At 40.8% G+C, this 17,701-nt stretch overlaps 1 protein-coding gene across 19 annotated transcripts in view; it reads left to right on the top strand.

The window, feature by feature from the left end:
- Nucleotides 1-700: 700 nt before the first annotated feature.
- LOC133478613 (pleckstrin homology domain-containing family A member 5-like) overlaps nucleotides 701-17,701 on the top strand; it is a 91,833-nt gene continuing 74,832 nt past the window's right edge. For 7 of the 19 annotated variants that reach the window (XR_009788715.1, XR_009788718.1, XR_009788719.1 and 4 more), the window contains exons 1-4: nucleotides 701-1,128; nucleotides 1,236-1,312; nucleotides 2,635-2,692; nucleotides 3,224-3,313. Coding sequence is in view for 12 of the 19 variants with exons in the window: in XM_061774867.1 (XP_061630851.1) it covers nucleotides 1,037-1,128; nucleotides 1,236-1,312; nucleotides 2,635-2,692; nucleotides 3,224-3,313 (317 nt within the window). In the remaining 7 variants the exon portion in view is untranslated. The remainder of the gene's footprint in view (nucleotides 1,129-1,235; nucleotides 1,313-2,634; nucleotides 2,693-3,223; nucleotides 3,314-17,701) is intronic. The other 12 variants (XM_061774868.1, XM_061774870.1, XM_061774871.1 and 9 more) reach the window with 10 other exon arrangements.

Raw genomic sequence — 17,701 nt, forward strand, 5'->3', positions numbered from 1 at the left:
TGGATGGATAGATAAATAGATAGAAAGGTAGATACATACATACATTAAATACACAGAAATTCATTTTCCATCAAAATTCTACATCATGATAAGTTGACAACATGAACTATAACAAATAAATAATTAAGAAAATCTCATGCACATAAATATTCACACCCTTTGCACAATACTTTGTTGATGCCCCATTGGAGGCAAATTACAGTCCCGTCTTTATAAATATTATGCCACAAACGCGGCATACCTATCTCTGGGCGGTTTTGCTCATTCCTCTTTGGCGCATGAGGTTGGATGGGAAATGTTGATGCACAGCCAATATCAGATTTCCCCACAGATGTTCAATTGGATTCAAAGTCTGGGCTTCGCACAGGTGCCGGTGATTTTTTGGGGTCTTTTTTAAAAATGTATTTATTTCCAATGTATTTATTTCTTTTCTTTTATTTGATTTTTCTTTGGATGTAGCCGGGTGCGGTGGGGGCGCTGCCTCCTTTCCCAATTTTCACCCGCCTGCGTGGGTTTTCTCCGGGTACTCCGGTTTCCTCCCACTTCCCAAAAACATGACTGGTGACCAGTTCAGGGTTTTACCCTTCCTCCCAGGGTATATGTAAATGTGTAACCACAACTGTATTAGCACTAGAAAGGAGCCATCACTTGAGCGATTAGTGACCCTTGCGTTTACCGTTTGACAGGTTTTATGGTCACTTAAAGGGGCCCCGACCGATCAATGCTGCCCCTGGACCTCACGGTGGGATAATCCGGCCCTGCCCCTTTAGTCGTCCACGCACTGGCTGGCTGCTTTCGACAACAATAACACCAGAGAATAAGACACTTTGAGTGGAATTGTGAAAGTGACTGCAGGGGAGAAAGAAAAAAAAAAAAGCGAAGGGAGAACTTTTCAACATGACACGTCAGAGAGTGGGCAACTCGTGAAGCGTACCTGGCTGCTGCCAGCCGTCCGCCCGCCCGCCGTTGCCAAGGTTTCCGTGTACGCGCTGCCTTGCGTGCCTGCGCGCGCGCGCGCCACACGCCATTGGCAGACATGGCGGCGGACCTCCAGCCCGAGTGGATTTGCGGTCTGCCTCGTTCCTGGAGTTATGGGCTTACTCGTGACGGACGTGTCTTTTTCGTCAAGTAAGTGTCACCAAAATCATTGAAGGACGCCGCTCCACAAATGTCCGCCCACGGCTCATTCGAGCAAAGTCGCCGAGTGCTAATTTAACGCGTCGCTCTCGCCACAGCGAAGAAGCCAAGAGTACAACCTGGCTGCATCCCCTGAGTGGCGAGGCGGTCATAACCGGACACAGGAAAACTCCAGGTGAGGCGTCACTTTGCTCCCACGGCCTCTGCGTGTGTCACACGCGTCGTCATGACTTGTTCGTGTCCAGACCTTTTTTTTTTTTTTTTTTTTTCTTCTTCTTCTTCTCTCTGCGAGCGAGGCGGTGACATCCTTACTGTGTGTCTGTTTAATGGGCTGTGGCAAAGTGAGAGCTCCCATATGTCCACCTTTAACCCCGTCGTCACACTTCCCCCTTGAGTGGCGAACAACACCGATTTCACTGCGGCCACATACTTGATTTCATTTTAAATAAAGAATTAGATTTTGCTCAGTCAACTGACAACATTTGGTTACTTGTCAAGACAGCATTCATGTATTGTTGATAAATGTTTCTGATAATACAGCTGCTGCCTGTACATTCCAGTGTTGCAAGTAATCCCTTTATATATATATATATATATATATATATTTTGCTGAATCATTTGCAGATTATATTGATGACTCATCAGTTATTGGTCTGTCAACACAAAATGTCAAAATGTTCCTTGTCCTAAAGCAGTGGTTCTCAAACTTTGTACACCAAGTACCACCTGAAAAAAATACCTCTCTAGGCACCACCATCGTGACCAATATTAAACTGCAGTAGTGTAGTAGGCACAAGTCTTCATCAAAAATGAGAAAGAGGTTTTATTCCTCAAAGGTATATTTGATATTATTGTAAGGCATTGTAAAATTGGCTTAAAAAGTTTGAACATTAACAATACACTTAAATTTAGGGGGGGAAAAAAACTTTAATAATGATTCCATTCAAATGTATCGCACATATAAGTAGTAATAGAAAATTACCTGAATAAAAGTGAAGATGCAAGATTAAATGCAAAAGTAATGTACCAAATACAACTGAACTGTACATAAGCTGTGATTCTTTTCATGCCACTAGAGGGAGCCCGGGTCGTCGTCGTATCACACTAAGAATCACTGTCCTGAAGGCTTAATTGCAATTAAAAAGTTACATTTTTAAATATTTTAAACTTTTCATACTGTTTATTTTCTTTTATTTTTTTTAAATCTTAAAACATGATTGACTTACTAGTTAACAAATGACAACAACAATTACTCAATACATTGTTGCGGCCCAGTGATACAACGTAATCAGGAAATGTGTTCATGGGAATCCCTTTTTGCAGATATTCTTCCATCCATCTCTTTATGTGACGCAGTATTATTAGCAGTTGTTCAGCCGTAATGGTTTGCTGCATGATTGTCCTCTCTATTCTTCAACAATGACTTAAAGAGAAATAAATTGTTGTTTAGTGAGTGAGTGGAAACTCCTCTCAAAATGGCTTATCTCTCTTTCACAGATCTACCCACTGGATGGGAAGAAGGATACACGTTTGAGGGGGCACGATGCTTCATCAAGTGAGTGACACCACTCAGTCACAATTCCACCCAGAATGCATGCATGCCAGAATTAAACAAGATCCAAAACATCCCTGCACCCTTCTCTTACATTTCACAACACATTTGCTATATAAAAAAAATGATTTGTTTGTGAATTCTTGCCTGTGAATTTTTAACCTCTACTCTATATCTCTCAATGGCTGGCCTGTCAAAAGTTAATGATTACACATAGTGACATTGTGCAAGTACATGGCAGACATGGGCAAACTGTGGTTGTTGTCTTTATGAGCTGATTTTATTGATTCAGTCCTACCCTGAGCCCACTTAAAGAGTTTGCGCCGAGTAATCAAGTCTGTATATGATCTGCTTGCACTTTAAAATGCCACTTGTCTTAAATAGATGTTAAATGGTAAAAATGGGTTTGTATATGAAAAACATTTCCCAGGTTTGTGCTGGCCTGCAACATTACAGCAATTTGAAGAGCCTCATGTTCAGTTCGCTCGGCTCCAAGACTTGGATATACATACATTATTTGATTTATTTTTTCAGTTGCTGGCTGCAGTCAGGTTTCTATCCAAATGGTTCACTAATCTTAAATCCATATCGGGACGATCTGCAAAACACAATGCAAACGCACAGGTATTTCATGCATTCTTGTCATTCTTTCAGTTGTCACTGAACACTGAGTTTGAGGTTCACTAAAACGTTACTTTTGAGGTAAACCTTTATTCCTCCTAAAAAAGGTGTTGCCATTCCCATTAAGTGTTTTCTACCCCCTAAATGACAAACCATATAAGTGAGCGAAACACTTTTCCTTTTCAAATATTACAGTTTACATTAGGGATGGATGTAATACTAGAGTAATGTATTTTGATGTGCTGAATCCAAATATCACGTTGGTTTTGTTCAATCAGGTCAACCTTTTGAACTATCGCCGCCTTTTTGTTTACATGCACAGCAATTTCTCTTCAGAGGTTCAAATAAATGGAAGTTCATGGCCAGAATATTGAACAATGATGACGTAGCATTCAAATTACACATATTTACTTTTATCAATGTGTACTATTCAATTTAAAATAAGCAATGTTTGAAACATTTGATTAATAAACTGTTAACAACTTGGTATAAAAACCTGACCAGCATTTAAAAATATGAAAGATAATGCCATTCAAATATTTTTGCGCATTTTTTGCCGGGTTTCTTTTACGAAATCAAGGTAAACCCTGGAAGGGTGACTTTGCATTGCAGAGGATGCAAGGGTGTTGTGCCACCATGAATTCACTCTCCTGCTTTGACTTCCTCATGAATTTGAGCAGTTTCGTGTGGCAGGCTGTCAGGCAGTGAAGCTGAATGTCAGTCACTTTATAGCCCAGTGTTTTATCACTTTTATCACTCAGTGCAACCCACAACTCCACACCACATCTATGAGTTGAAAAGAACGGCACTGGTTCAATTATAGCTCATGCTATTTCCCCAATCGTTACTAAGTGTGAATTGTTGAAATGTTTGAAAGTTTACTCCAATTTAATTTGTGATCGATTGTGAAATGTGTTGTAATATCATCTTTTACCGTAAGAGGATGGGTATTGATTATTTGAGTGAGTCGCAAAATGTACGTGCACTGTGTAATGCCCTTTAGTTGTGTGTCTGTGTGCAGCGATCCTTAAGAGTTGCTTAAGTCTGATGCAATTCAATTAGTCATAAAACTCTGTCACAGCTGATTCAGTTGACACACGTTCTGACCTGCAAGCAACATTCTGCTAAGTATATCCATGTCCATTATCACACTTCAGATTTTGTGGTTGTGGGTTAATGTAGATGTTCCACGGTTTCATGGTTTAAATGTGATATGTAAGACTTCAATAAGTTATCCTTGAAAGTGGCCTATTACCACTTCTACCCGTGTGGTCGGAAGTAGTCTGAACAGGCTGCGCTCAACAATTCTCGTTATCTCATCCTGACTCAGTGGGTATTTGTTGACAGGTTAATGTGATAACGATCTTGGAAAGTAAACCATTTGAGACCGTATGACAAGTAGCTAGTAAAAGGCTCATAAAACTGCCCAGAACCAAGAACCTGGTGATGATTGGAGACATCCTGTACTGTTATTTTATTCTATTATTCAGTTTTTACATTTCAAAGATGTCAGTGTTAATCGTTTCAGTTAAGATAAAAAACCCACCTTGTTTCCAGACTTAAAAACTGAGCCAAGTACATTATACTTTTATCTCTTTGACCTGACACTTTTTTGATGCTGTAAAAGGATCTGAGCCATTCTGACGCTGGTCGCGTGTCTTGGCTGTCATCATCGGGTTCCACAGGGCGAGCATCGAGGAGCACATTGTGCTGACGTCAGCTGTTCTCTGAAGGGGAGGGTGGGTGCAGGGGAATTGGTGTAATTGTGTGGACTTAGTATTTGATTATATCATTGTATTTAGTATATTGCATTATGAGTTTGTAATTAATCTTTTCAGTTAACAAGCTCTTGGCATTTGGCCCAGTGTATTTGGGATAGTTTGTAGAAGATAATGCTCTCTGAGATCATGAGGAAGGTAAACATGCCATAAACAGTGGATTCCCCAAGTCAAATACACCAATTTTGAGTTTGGGCCAATTTTTTGTTCATATATTGACGATCACACAAAAACGTGACTAGACTACATATCTCACAAAAATTCAGCTCATTGAGCATCTAAAGAATTCAAATAAGTGTGGTATATTTGTCTTGTTCACTGGAAAATGAGCAAGAGTGTGAATCACTCACAGACATGCAAAAATGTTGCTAAAACTTAAGAGTAGCAATAGAGGATGTCCGCTCCAGAGGTGGGTAGAGTAGTCAAATATTGTTACTTGACAATAATGTGACCAGACATGCAAAGGCCAAAGGCATGAAAAAGATGACAAAAAAACAACATTGTAGATTAATTAGATAAATGAAGCAATCTGGAAGAGTCTGAAGAGTACAATAAGGCAATATCAACACATTTTCTTCACGCAGGAAAACATTTATTTGCACCGCTCAAGTACATGTTGATGTACACATTTAAGATTCAAATAAAATTTGCCTCATTTCTTTGCTTTTTTTTTGGCCTCCAACTTGAGCCAGGCCCATCTTCACCTGCACCTGATACCTTCTTCAAGCTGTGCCGCGTGAATATCCTCCATCCTCCTCTTTAAGCACTCTCATTCTGGAAAAGAATTGACTCAAATCATTGTCTGTTTCACTTAATTTTTCACTATTAGCAACTTCAAAGGCTAATCCCAAATGCATCCTTCAGGTAAATATTGAGTACAATATTTTTCTGTTTTTATTGGCCATTTCTGAATTTGAAGTTAGTTCTTTCTGTGTTGTGACACAATCCCTAACATCACTCCGTCGCTTAATACATTTAACATTAACATCCGTGAACTAATTAGATAATTGTAGGCGCGTTTCCTAATTAATACAAAATGTATTAAAATAGCAGATCAGCTCTTGTCGCCGATGTTGTGTGTGCTTCGAGGTTCCGCTGGGTCCACAACCAGGGCCACGACCCGCAGCACCTCAACGCGAAAATACAAACGACCAGTGCAACAAATATGACACGGGCTGATCTGATGAGCAAAAAGTTTGCTTAAAAGAAACGTAAGAGTAGCAATAGAGGATGTCCGCTCCATACGTGGGTAGAGTAGCCAAATATTGTACTCAAATAAGAGTACTGTTACTTGACAATAATGTGACTTGTGTAAAAAGGAGTCCTCCAAAAAACTACTTGAGTAAGAGTAAAAAGTACACAGGGAAATAATTACTCAAGTACTGAGTAAATAGCAGAAACAATTCAAAAAGAAACAAAACCAAAAAACACTTGCAATTTACTGCACGGTATTTTCTCAAGTTATAAGTGAGCTGAAATGCCAGACCAATACTACAATACATGAAAGCTGTTGGTTTTGTTCGTCTAAATGGACGACTGATTAGCACATCTGCCTCATAGTTCTGAGGACCCGGGTTCAAATCCCGCCTTGCCTGTTTGGAGTTTGCATGCTCTCCCCCTGCCAGGGTTATCTCTGGGTACTCCGGTTTCCTCCCACATCCCAAAAACATATATGGTAGGTTGATTGAAGACTCTAAATTGCCCGTAGGTGTGAATGTGAGTGCGAATGGTTGTTTGTTTATATGTGCACTGCGATTGGCTGGCGACCAGTTCAGGGTGTAGCCCGCTTCTCGACCGAAGATTGCTGGGATAGGCTCCAGCACACCCACCACCCTCGTGAGGATAAGCGGTACAGAAAATGGATGGATAGATGGTAAATAAAAGCAGCAAGCAACATCTAGATCATTGTAACAGAGTAAAAGTACCGTTGCTGCTAGCTGCCAGTGTTCAATGTTTTATTTTATTTATTTTTTGTCCTGTTCGGTTGTTAGGTCAAGCAGAATGGAGGATCTGTATCCCTTTTATGCCGGAAGAGTTTTACTGTGTCACAGTGGAATTTTTAAGATGCCGCTGTGGTTTCTTTGTATTATAATGGATATTTATTGAGACTCAATCGAAGAGAACAAAGTTTCTAGAGGGGAGTGAGAAAAGAAGACAAAGCACTAATTGTAAACAAGATGAGAAAAGTAAATCATTAAATATCAAGAAAAATTAAACATTAGATATGAGTGTTGTAGGGGGCAGTCATGGTACACCCTGCGAGGGAAGGACAGGACAAGATAGGACAGGACAAGGACAGGAGAAGAAGCATGCTGGACAAGGGTCGAGAACCCGGCTGTACAACTGAAGTGGGGTGGGATTGACTATGTAAATTATAAAAGTCTATAGGAGGAGAGTGTGAATGAGGGGATACCCAAGGAATTTACATATTCAAGAGTTATTTGTCGCAATAAGTGAGTGGCAACACATCCAGCAAAAAAGTCCCAGGGTTCACATGCAAGTGAATTGACACCGTTTCGGAGGAGGCCACAGGGAACCAATGCCACTCCCCCAGCCAACCCACACCCCACGTGCTGCGCCTACCACGCACTTCCCCTGCCAGCATTCAAGGAGTACGAAACAGCGAGGGCGACAGCGACACCCCCCCAGGAAAAACTCATTGGATCTACACGAGTCACGTAAATGGCCCATTTTGAGTTCAAAACGGCAAATTTTACCGAAAATGGACTGATTTACACACAAGCGTTAATCCTGTTTTACTGTAAACAGTTGTCTTGTTTCCCCTGTAACTAGCAATTGGGCCATGTTCACTATCTGAAACACTAGTCTCTAGATTTTCCATTGGCTTTTTGTGAGCAAATTGGATTGTCAAATAAATTTTGGTGGTGTTTTAACACTCGAGATCGCTCTTGGTCTCGAGACCACATTTTGACCACCTTGTCATGGTTTTTCAAATAGATTTTTATGGTCTTGGTCTTGTCTTGGTCTCAGTGAGTTCTGGTCTCGGGCAAGTCTCGGTCTTTGTAGTGTGAGCACAACACAAAATTTTGCCCAGCAAATCTCCACAATCCTGTCACATCCTGGCGAAACATCTCCATTTCAGAATATAGAACTAATTCATGACACAACTCACCGCTAGCCAAAATGATCTACACAATGTTATTTAAACTTAATGATTGTTAAAGTGGCCTACCCAATACAATGCCAAATTTGTAGTACCTACTGTCTCTTTATTTTTCAATTTGGTTTAGCTCATTGAGTAGAGAGGAATGGGTCAATGCTACCCAACCCATTAGCACTAATGTATTCGACTTTTTAAGTCCACTGGCTTCTGGCTCTGCTCTCATTGGGATAAATCAGAAAACTGAAATCCAGTCAGGTATTTAGCGGTTTTGGCACATCTCCAGTTGGAACACTTCAGCCATTAGAGAAGAACGGTTACCAGAGAAGTTATTTTTTTACATTCAGCATTTTTTTTTTAATCAAAACTTGATCTGAGAGGTTGCACAAACCAAGTAGACTTCTGTTATTCGCCTACTTTAAATACATTTTGACTTCATTTGCAAGCATTGTGTGATTATTCCTTATAATAATTTGTTTATTGTTTATTGGCCAGTTAAAGAGTATGAAGCCATTGCAAACATTACTTTTCTCTGTGGTCAAGACTTGCTTTTTGATAAGATGTCAAAAACTCTGCAGCTGCTTGCTATTTAAGCTCAGTACAGCATAATATTATGATGAATATAATATTATGTCCTCCCTATTATATTCAGGACATTATGTCCTGAATATAATATTATGTCCTCATAATATTATGCTGTACTGAGCTTAAATAGCAAGCAGCTAATGAATATAATATCATGTTTGGAGTTTGCATGTTTGGAACATGCAAACTCCAAACAGGCAAACTCCTTGCCTTTTTGGAGTTTGCATGTTCTCCCCCTGCGTGGCTTTTCTCCGGGCACTCCCGTTTCCTCCCACATCCCAAAAACATGCATGATAGGTTATTTGAAGGCTCTAAATTGCCCGTAGGTGTGAATGTTTGTTTATATGTACCCTGCGATTGGCTGCCGCCTCTCACCCGAAGATAGCTGCGATAGGCTCCAGCTAGTGAGGATAAGCGGTACGGAAGATGAATGAGTAATAATGCATTCACTCACTTGCGTTCTACAATGATGCAGAGGGTTTGATGCCCGCTGTTCACATATTTATGAATGGAATATATGTCTGACATCCACCACACATGTCCGTGGAGCTCCTCATCTTTGTCTGCCTGCACCCCGATTCACCAAAATCACGTTAGACCAGAGGTCTACGATGCACCAAAGGTTAGACAGGGTCTGAGTAGGCTTAAGTTGAAATCAAATTTCTCGAAGGACACAGAATGCCCAACATTGTCGCAGACCGGTCTATGACCCTTGCGCTTGCACAAAATCAGCATAAGCCAGCATTTGCGCCCCGCCACACATACACTGTCTAGGAAAATAGAGCCCTGATTGTTCAGAGCACAGAAACTTCCTGTCTTTGGTCACTAACATTGGGCCTCATTTACAAATAAATGCGTAGAAATGTTCTCACTCTGCTCACATGCGTATACACAAAATCACCGTCAGATTCATGACACGGGCGTACCCGCCAATTTCCTGTACGTACACAGCACTGTACGTATGTTAATGAATCAGAAGTCATTCTATGTCACATGCGTATGCCCGTGACCTGTAATATGCATGAACCATGCCCCTTTTCCCTATACACTGATATAAATGCACATATCCTACGTGTACGAGCGCTTGAACGGGACGAGGGTAAAAGCGATGAGAAGGGCCCCTTTTCATTTTTTCAAATTCCTGGTTTGAGTTATTACCGCCAAAGTTATTATTGTTGCTTTTATGAATGACTATTGTTCCAATATGCTGGGCAAAAGATGTTTGTTTGATGTATTTACGATGGCTGATCCGAAATTATTTGCGTGTACACATGGTCTAAGGGTGTTCTAAATTTGTTCGCAGAGTCCGAGCAAAAAAACAAGTGCGAACATATTGATATAGCAAAGGTTTGTGCGGCAAACGTGCATACGCATGATTTAAGTACAGATCTGTCCGTACGCACGGTTAATAAATTAGGCTTATTGTCTTTTTGAATAAGTCTAGGAATGGAGCTAATTGCACTTGGCTGCTTTGATAAATTAACTGTAGTCTAATGAGGAGCAGCAGAGCCTCATTAAGCTTTAGGCCAGTCTAGTTGAATTATATTCCATTCTTTAGGTCTCATGTAATGATATTTTTGTCTGTGTCCTTTGTGGGCAATTTGCTGTAGCATGTACTTTAAAATATATCACATGACACCACAGGGTCAGAAAAAGTAATACAGTGCAATATTTTTTGTATACCCCATGAAACAGAAGGGAGCAACATTACACTTTAAATAACATCACCAAGTGACAGAAAATTGGTTCCACAGCAATGACAATTTTCATTGTATTTGTCCTAATGGTTTTTCTATTCTTGCCTACACTTCAGTGACACTTGAAGGCATCACGAGAACATCTTTTCAAAGTCATGAAGAAGGGATTCATTTGTTGCACACTTTAAACACAAGGGAGTGTTTCATTGTTAAATCGTGTCAGTAAAATTAAATACATATCTTCACTAATAGTGGACGACAGTCTGCCGTTAAATGAAAGGAACAGGAAACCGTCATTATCTGTCACTGGCAAGAGCTTTAATTTTCAAGAACAAAATTACTTTACTCGACAGAGGTCTAATCACAAATGTTATGTTTTTCACTTGAAAGGAAGCAGATGATGAATGCAGGTTTTTTTTTTAAGATGGTTATTGGCTGCATGGATAAGTAATAGAGGAGTTGCCTTCTTTTTTTACCTATTTCGGCTTTTTAGCAACAAAACCACAAGTCTCTGCATAGCAACTGGAAAAGCACCAATACCACATTTTCGCTGATTGTGGAGTATGGCTACTTGATAATGCCATCACATTTTACAATTGATTTTAATCAAATATTGTTCAAAACAAAAACTTTTCTTGAACATCACACGTTTCACTCAAACGTAACACCTTTTAGAGAACGTATGTAAATGTGGTGAACTGCAGCTCCACACTACTTACACTGGGCAGCCGTGGCCCAATGGTTAAGATCATCGCCTGCCACCGTGGGGGACCTAGGTTCAAAACCCCGACTGGACCATCCGCCAACATCCCCCGGACTCACGGCTGTGGTGTCCTTGAGCAAGACACTGATACCCCGAAATGCTCCCCGGGCGCTTCAGCTGCCCCCTGCTCCAGTGTGTTCCACTAACATGTGTATGTGTTCACTGTGATGGGTTAAATGCAGAGAACAAATTTCGTGTGCATGCATGCATGTTCATGACAATAAAAGATGATTCTTCTTCTTCTTCTTCTTCAAACAAAATAAAACCTAATTAATCATTACAATTGTGTGATCATATCATGTGTTAACTAAAGCATTCCAATACAGGTAGTTCCTTAGTCATTTGTTTTATCACACAGTTACTATTTACAAGGTGTCCCTGAACACACCTGATTGAGCCGTTTCGTGACTGCTTAACATAAATGGCAACTGCGCTGAACTGTAAGCCAGTGTTCGTTACACGACCGAACGGGTGAAAAACTACAACATAGAAACAACCAAAATACAATGAAACCGCAACACAGTTTCTTCAAGACAAAATATGAGCAACTGCGAATTTGTTCAACGCAGAAAAGGGTGTTTGCATCTACAAACGTCACTTTAAGTGGCGACACGGACCACATTCTGGGCTCATAACAATTAACGGAAGTTGTTATGAGCAGATTACATGGTATAATACAAAAGATGAACGGCATGTGGAGACCTAATTATCAACTATTCCGAACCATCAAAGAAACACAACTCACCACTGTGAACTGCCCATGTCGCCCATATCAAAAACCTCCACGGATTATTTTACTTTTTGGTAATTTATTTTCCGGTTGTTCTTTGATGTTATATTTTTAAGTGAGTTTTTGTAATTGAAGAAATAGTTAGTATAATAGTTTTTAAATCAATTAATAATTATGTTCATTAATCATGATTTCAATATCAGTCCAAATAATTGTGATTATTATTTTTTCCATAATCGCCCAGCCCTACACCCATTAATTTTCTGCACCGCTTATCCTCACACGGCTCGCGGGAGTGCTTGAGCCTATCTCAGCTATTTTTGGCGAGAGGCGGGGTACACCCTGAACTGGTCGCCAGCCAATCGCAGGGCACATATGAACAAACAACCATTCGCACTCACATTCACACCTACGGACAATTTAGAGTCCTCAATTAACCTAGCATGCATGTTTTTGGGATGTGGGAGGAAACCGGAGTACCCAGATAAAAGCCACGCAGGCACGGGGAGAACATGCAAACTCCACACAGGCGAGGCCGGATTTGAACTGTGAGGCTGATGTGCTAACCAGTTGCCCACCGTATATAATTTTTTTTTGCCCAACATATTTTTTTAAATTTAATTTAATGTATAAAAAATACATTTTTTTCTTTATTTGTGTCTTATTCTTCTTAAGTGCTGCGCCTTCCTATATGAATCTAAAATTGATCAAAGGGTTAGGATGTCCGCTATGGGTTTTGACTTTCGGCTCTGGCTTACGTGCCCGGTACACGTAAAGACGATCGGTCTCTTTTTGTGCTGATTTTTTCGACCAAGCACGTCAAATGCCAGACAATCTCATGTCTTACAAGATTGTCCTTAGGTCTGATGTGTGTTAAGAGTGGATTCGTCCTTAAGGTCCAAAACAGGTCTGGGCCGATGTTCAATATTTACGACCAAAAGTCTTCATGTGTGTGGCGGAAAGCCAACTTCTCCCGAGTCATTACGCTGAGAATGGTGACATGGAACAGAATATAGCCATTCAAGAAGCGCCCTGACTCGGCAAATGAAAAACACCGTGAGCAAAAACAAGCATGTCTTAGGCAATGTCGTTTACTTGTATAAAAGTGGGTTCTCCAGATGGCAAGAAGTATTTTTCCCCAGCAAGTTTTTATTTTTTTATTTTTTTTTAGGACAACACCATTTTACAAGGCTCCCCAGCGCCAGCAACCTTCCGGAAACATTGACACATATCCAGAAGTGTTTCTTCCTCTTAGTTTTATTAAGATCATGTGATCACGAGAGATTTTGAGCTCAATGGTGGAACACGATCTTTGTGTGTGTGTGGTGTTCTGTGTCGATATTATCGGAGCACACCACAAACAATACAACCAAAACTGTTAGCTGCCAGCTTTTTTATCGTCATCTGAGAGGTCTTTCACAGATAAATAGTCTTTTGAGATTTGAAAAAATCTTATCTGTGTACCAGGCCTTACGTTTGTCTATATGTGCCATGGGATTGGCTGACGACCAGTCCAGGGTGTACCCTGCCTCTCGCCCAGAGTCAACTGGTATAGGCTCAAGCTGGCCCTAATGAGGGCAAGCAGTATAGAAAATGGAAGAATGGGTGAAGTGGTATAGAACATGGATGGATGAATCAGTCTAAAATATTGGAGACGTGCCCGTACTTTTTTACATTACTTGTTAAATATGATGCTTCACCATGATTTACTCGAAGCGCATGTTTGTGACGAGGTATTGGGATTCATTCCTAAATTTGATGCCGTAACCTTGAAAATGCAGTCCAGTTGCACTGTATCACTTAATCCCATTCATGACACATTGACTTCAACATTTCGTGTGCCCAAATTACATGTGGACAGAGCATTTTTAGCGCCGGTTCATCAGATGGAGTGCTTCCCACTCCAAGAATAATATGTGGCCACTCACGAGTGTTTAGTTCAATTGCACTGCGATAGAGTCATATGTCTTCCCAAAACAAGATTACAGCTGCAGTCAAGAATATTTATACAGTTAACCTTCAGTGTATTGGAGCTGGGGAACAATTACTGTAATTTTACAGTGTGGATATTGCAAATGACTTCATCTATTCAGAACATATAGTCACAATCAAGAGGCAGATGTGAATGATACATTAACCACTTAAATAACATGAAATAATAAAACATGCTGAAAATCCGCAATGTTTGCAATGGCCCATCGAGCCAAAAGAATATGTACATCAAATGTGTCCAAATGTGAAAAGGCTAGAGTAAAGAGGTTAATAATCATTAATAAACTGGATACTTGCATAGAAAGCGATGGGCTCTTCTCTATCTGCCATCTGGCCTGCACAGGGCAAAAACCATTCTAATTGTTTGGCTGCTTTGTGTGTGAACATATGTTTCAGGATCATTTGATGCCAGTGGTTGCTTCCAGCCACGATTAAAGCCATTTTGTCTGTAAAAATCATCCACCTCAGTCTTACTTACAGTATATGGTTTAAAGTATCGATTGTCTCTCACATTACATTTTGATCATGTATTTTCTGTTTCCAGACCTTGGAATTCCTTTTAAAGGGATCCTTATTAAATGTCCTGTTATACTGAATACTTGACTGTCGTGAGATGTATATGTACAGTACATACAGTACACACTGATCCATCTCAATGACACAACAGGATATAAATCATTCACGCTGCAACCTACAGGCATTTTAAAGTATATTGCTCCTCCTCAACAGAGATTAGCACCAGAATGTACTGAAAATTGCATTTTACTACTCAGTGCTCCCTTATAATTTATTCGTTAAATTACTATAGCAGTCAGTTAGCAGTCGCGGTGCAAGAGAACCCATAGTCGGCACTAGTGAAATGGGATGAACCCAACTAAACCTGACAACGATTAAAAGGGCGTTACACAACTTGTAGGCGGTGTTACGACAAAATCTGCAAGCTTTTACAATTTGTGACCCCAGGGGGTGATATTGAATGAGCTGTTATTTTTAAGCCTGCGTGTCTGCATTAATAAATTACACGTGGAAGTCAATGTCTTCAATTAAGATGCGGGGAATCAGCTGCCATGTTAGTCTTGTTGCCATTATACACAACATGAGATGCTTTTCACGCTTTTCGTCAATGACATTCAGTTTCTGTTTCAGCAGACCTGTATGTATAACGCTGCTGGCGCATCTTCTCACGCCATCTTTTTTCATGCCCACAAATGTTGTAACCTTAAATAGGGGAATATTAACGCGAGACGATTGAACACACACACTTTCATCTTCACTCATCTGTTTTGAGTGAGCGTGAGTTACGCTGTTTCAAATACTTACTTCCTGCAAAGACATTACCAACAGATCACAGAGCAATCAATCCACACAGAAGAGATCAGCGCTATTTGTTAGCAGCCGTTCTAGTTCACTTAACATTAATATCAATAGAAATTTAGAGGAATATTCTTAGAAAAAATAGCATATTACCACATACATAAAGAGATGATCTCTTTCGGTATATATTATTAAATTATCTCAAGCGAGTTATCCCTAGGCGGCACGGTGTCCGACTGGTTAGCACGTCTACGTCACAGTTCTGAGGACGAGGGTTCAAATCCAGCCTCGCCTGTGTGGCGTTTGCATGTTCTCCCCTGGAAGCTGCATGAATGAGTTATCCCTAATCTTAGATTGACTAGCTATGTCTGTCACATAGAACTTAACACACAACGTGTCACACAAACGACATCTCCATTTGTCTCCACAACTGACCGCTTGCAGAACTGCTTCACTTCCTCATCTGCATTCAGCGGCTGGCATGGAGTTTTTTAAGTGTACACAACTTTGCGTCTTTAGTGAATGAGGAAAAAAAAGGGGTGTGTATGCCAAACCTCATATACTGGGTGTGTGCCTGTGTGTGCGTGTGTGTGCGCGCGTTTGTGTATACATATATGTATACTTACAAATATGAATGTGTATACATTTGTACATGTACTATATGTGTGTATATATATCAGGAAAAATCCATCCATCCATGCATATACTGGCGTCGGGCGTAATCCTTGCATCTCCAAAACAATCATTTTTCAAGAAACCAAGCCATCCAATAACATTGCATCATCAAAGAGAGCAAGCCATTTTCAACACTTTAGGTTGATCAGTAGTTTATGAAAATAACAGACCCATGTGGGGAGGGACCAATAGTATAGATTTGTGACTTCGGGCGAAAGGTGGACTTCACCCTGAACTGGGCGCCAGTCAGTTGCAGGGCGGATAACCATTCGCACTGATTTGCCAAAGCAGCACTCACATTCACACCGTCACTGATGGGAACTGAACCCACGCTGCCCGCACCAAAGTCAGGCGAGTGTACCACTACACCATGTTAATGTTCCACAAAACGTAATTGTAATCACAGAACCACACTCCCTAGCAAAATGCTTGCACGTCTAATATGTCGCTCAGTGTTCAATATAGTATGAATGAACATGATCATATATTCCGTGCTATGAATATGTCAATTGACTGTAGGTCCATATCTGAGATTTAGAATGGAAGCATTTAGCCTGCAGTAATTCTTTGGTCCCAAAGCCTCTTAGATTTGTGCTATCTTGTATTTAATGCTGAGAGAGCATCGAGTAATCCCCGTAGTAATTTGCAGTGAGCTGCCCTTTGCTGATGTGGTGCCAGGTTGAATCGAGGGACAGCCTTTGCTGTTGCTTGACTGGCGTTCGCCCAGAATTTCATTTTTATTAATAAAGAATCTGATCAGGTTGGCACAATTCATGTCATTCCTTGGAAGTCATTTTGCTGCAATGGGCCAGAAGATGGTGTGCCGCATCTTCTATGCGTGACTTTTTTTCTTACTCGTATCTGCTGGGTGGAAGGCAAAGTGAGATATCACAATGCAGAAACGATCATTGTTTGCAGCATGTAATCATACGCTGTGTGTTTGATTCTTATATTCTGGCACTTGTTTGCGCTCCTCTTCTGTCACATATTTTAATCACCCACAGACCTGGCTGTGTTTGAGTGGTAGAAAGCACCTTTGTATGGATGATGATTAAATTGTATTTATTTTAAGTTCCAAACATCTGTGTTGTCATTTGGGTAAAGAATGTCTCTCAGTCTACCCTATTTTGCCTTGACAACCAAGCATATTTTCATTTCCTCTATTGTTCCTTCCGTGTTTGCCTCTGTCCAGTGGACAGTGCACAGCCTAGTTGTTTTCCAGATGGTCTGTGTTGATGAGGCAGCTTTTACAAGCCGTCTCTCTACCCAAACACGACGCAGCTGGGAGCTCTTGGAACACAGTGGTGAAATGTGCACAGAGCGATTTGGAGCAGTCAACTATTTCCTTAAACACATTTTTACAAATTCAGCTAATTACATTGTATGTCATGAGCTGTGCCCTGCAGTTCCTTTGTAGGAGCTCGGGTGGCACTTTGCGCCCCTCTCGTATCATCTGGTCATCTAGGTCCATTTGTTCTGTCGCGGTCGCCCTTGTTGTTGCTTTGTTCCTTGTTACTGAAAGGAAAGTAAAAACGCCTACCAGAAATGGCCCAAAGCAACGCAGCGGAAACTCCACCCTGTGGTGTCCTATCCAATACCAGCCGTAGCGACACCCCCCGACTTGGAGGAGAACTGCAGCACACTTTCAAAACAGCGCGTGTGGGTTGCGCTCGAGTATAAAGGCATACTACGCGAGGGACAGCCGCAGTGACGTCTGCGCGAGTAGAAAGAAGCCT

The sequence above is a fragment of the Phyllopteryx taeniolatus genome, chromosome 5, assembly GCF_024500385.1.
Source record: "Phyllopteryx taeniolatus isolate TA_2022b chromosome 5, UOR_Ptae_1.2, whole genome shotgun sequence".
Taxonomy (NCBI): domain Eukaryota; kingdom Metazoa; phylum Chordata; class Actinopteri; order Syngnathiformes; family Syngnathidae; genus Phyllopteryx; species Phyllopteryx taeniolatus.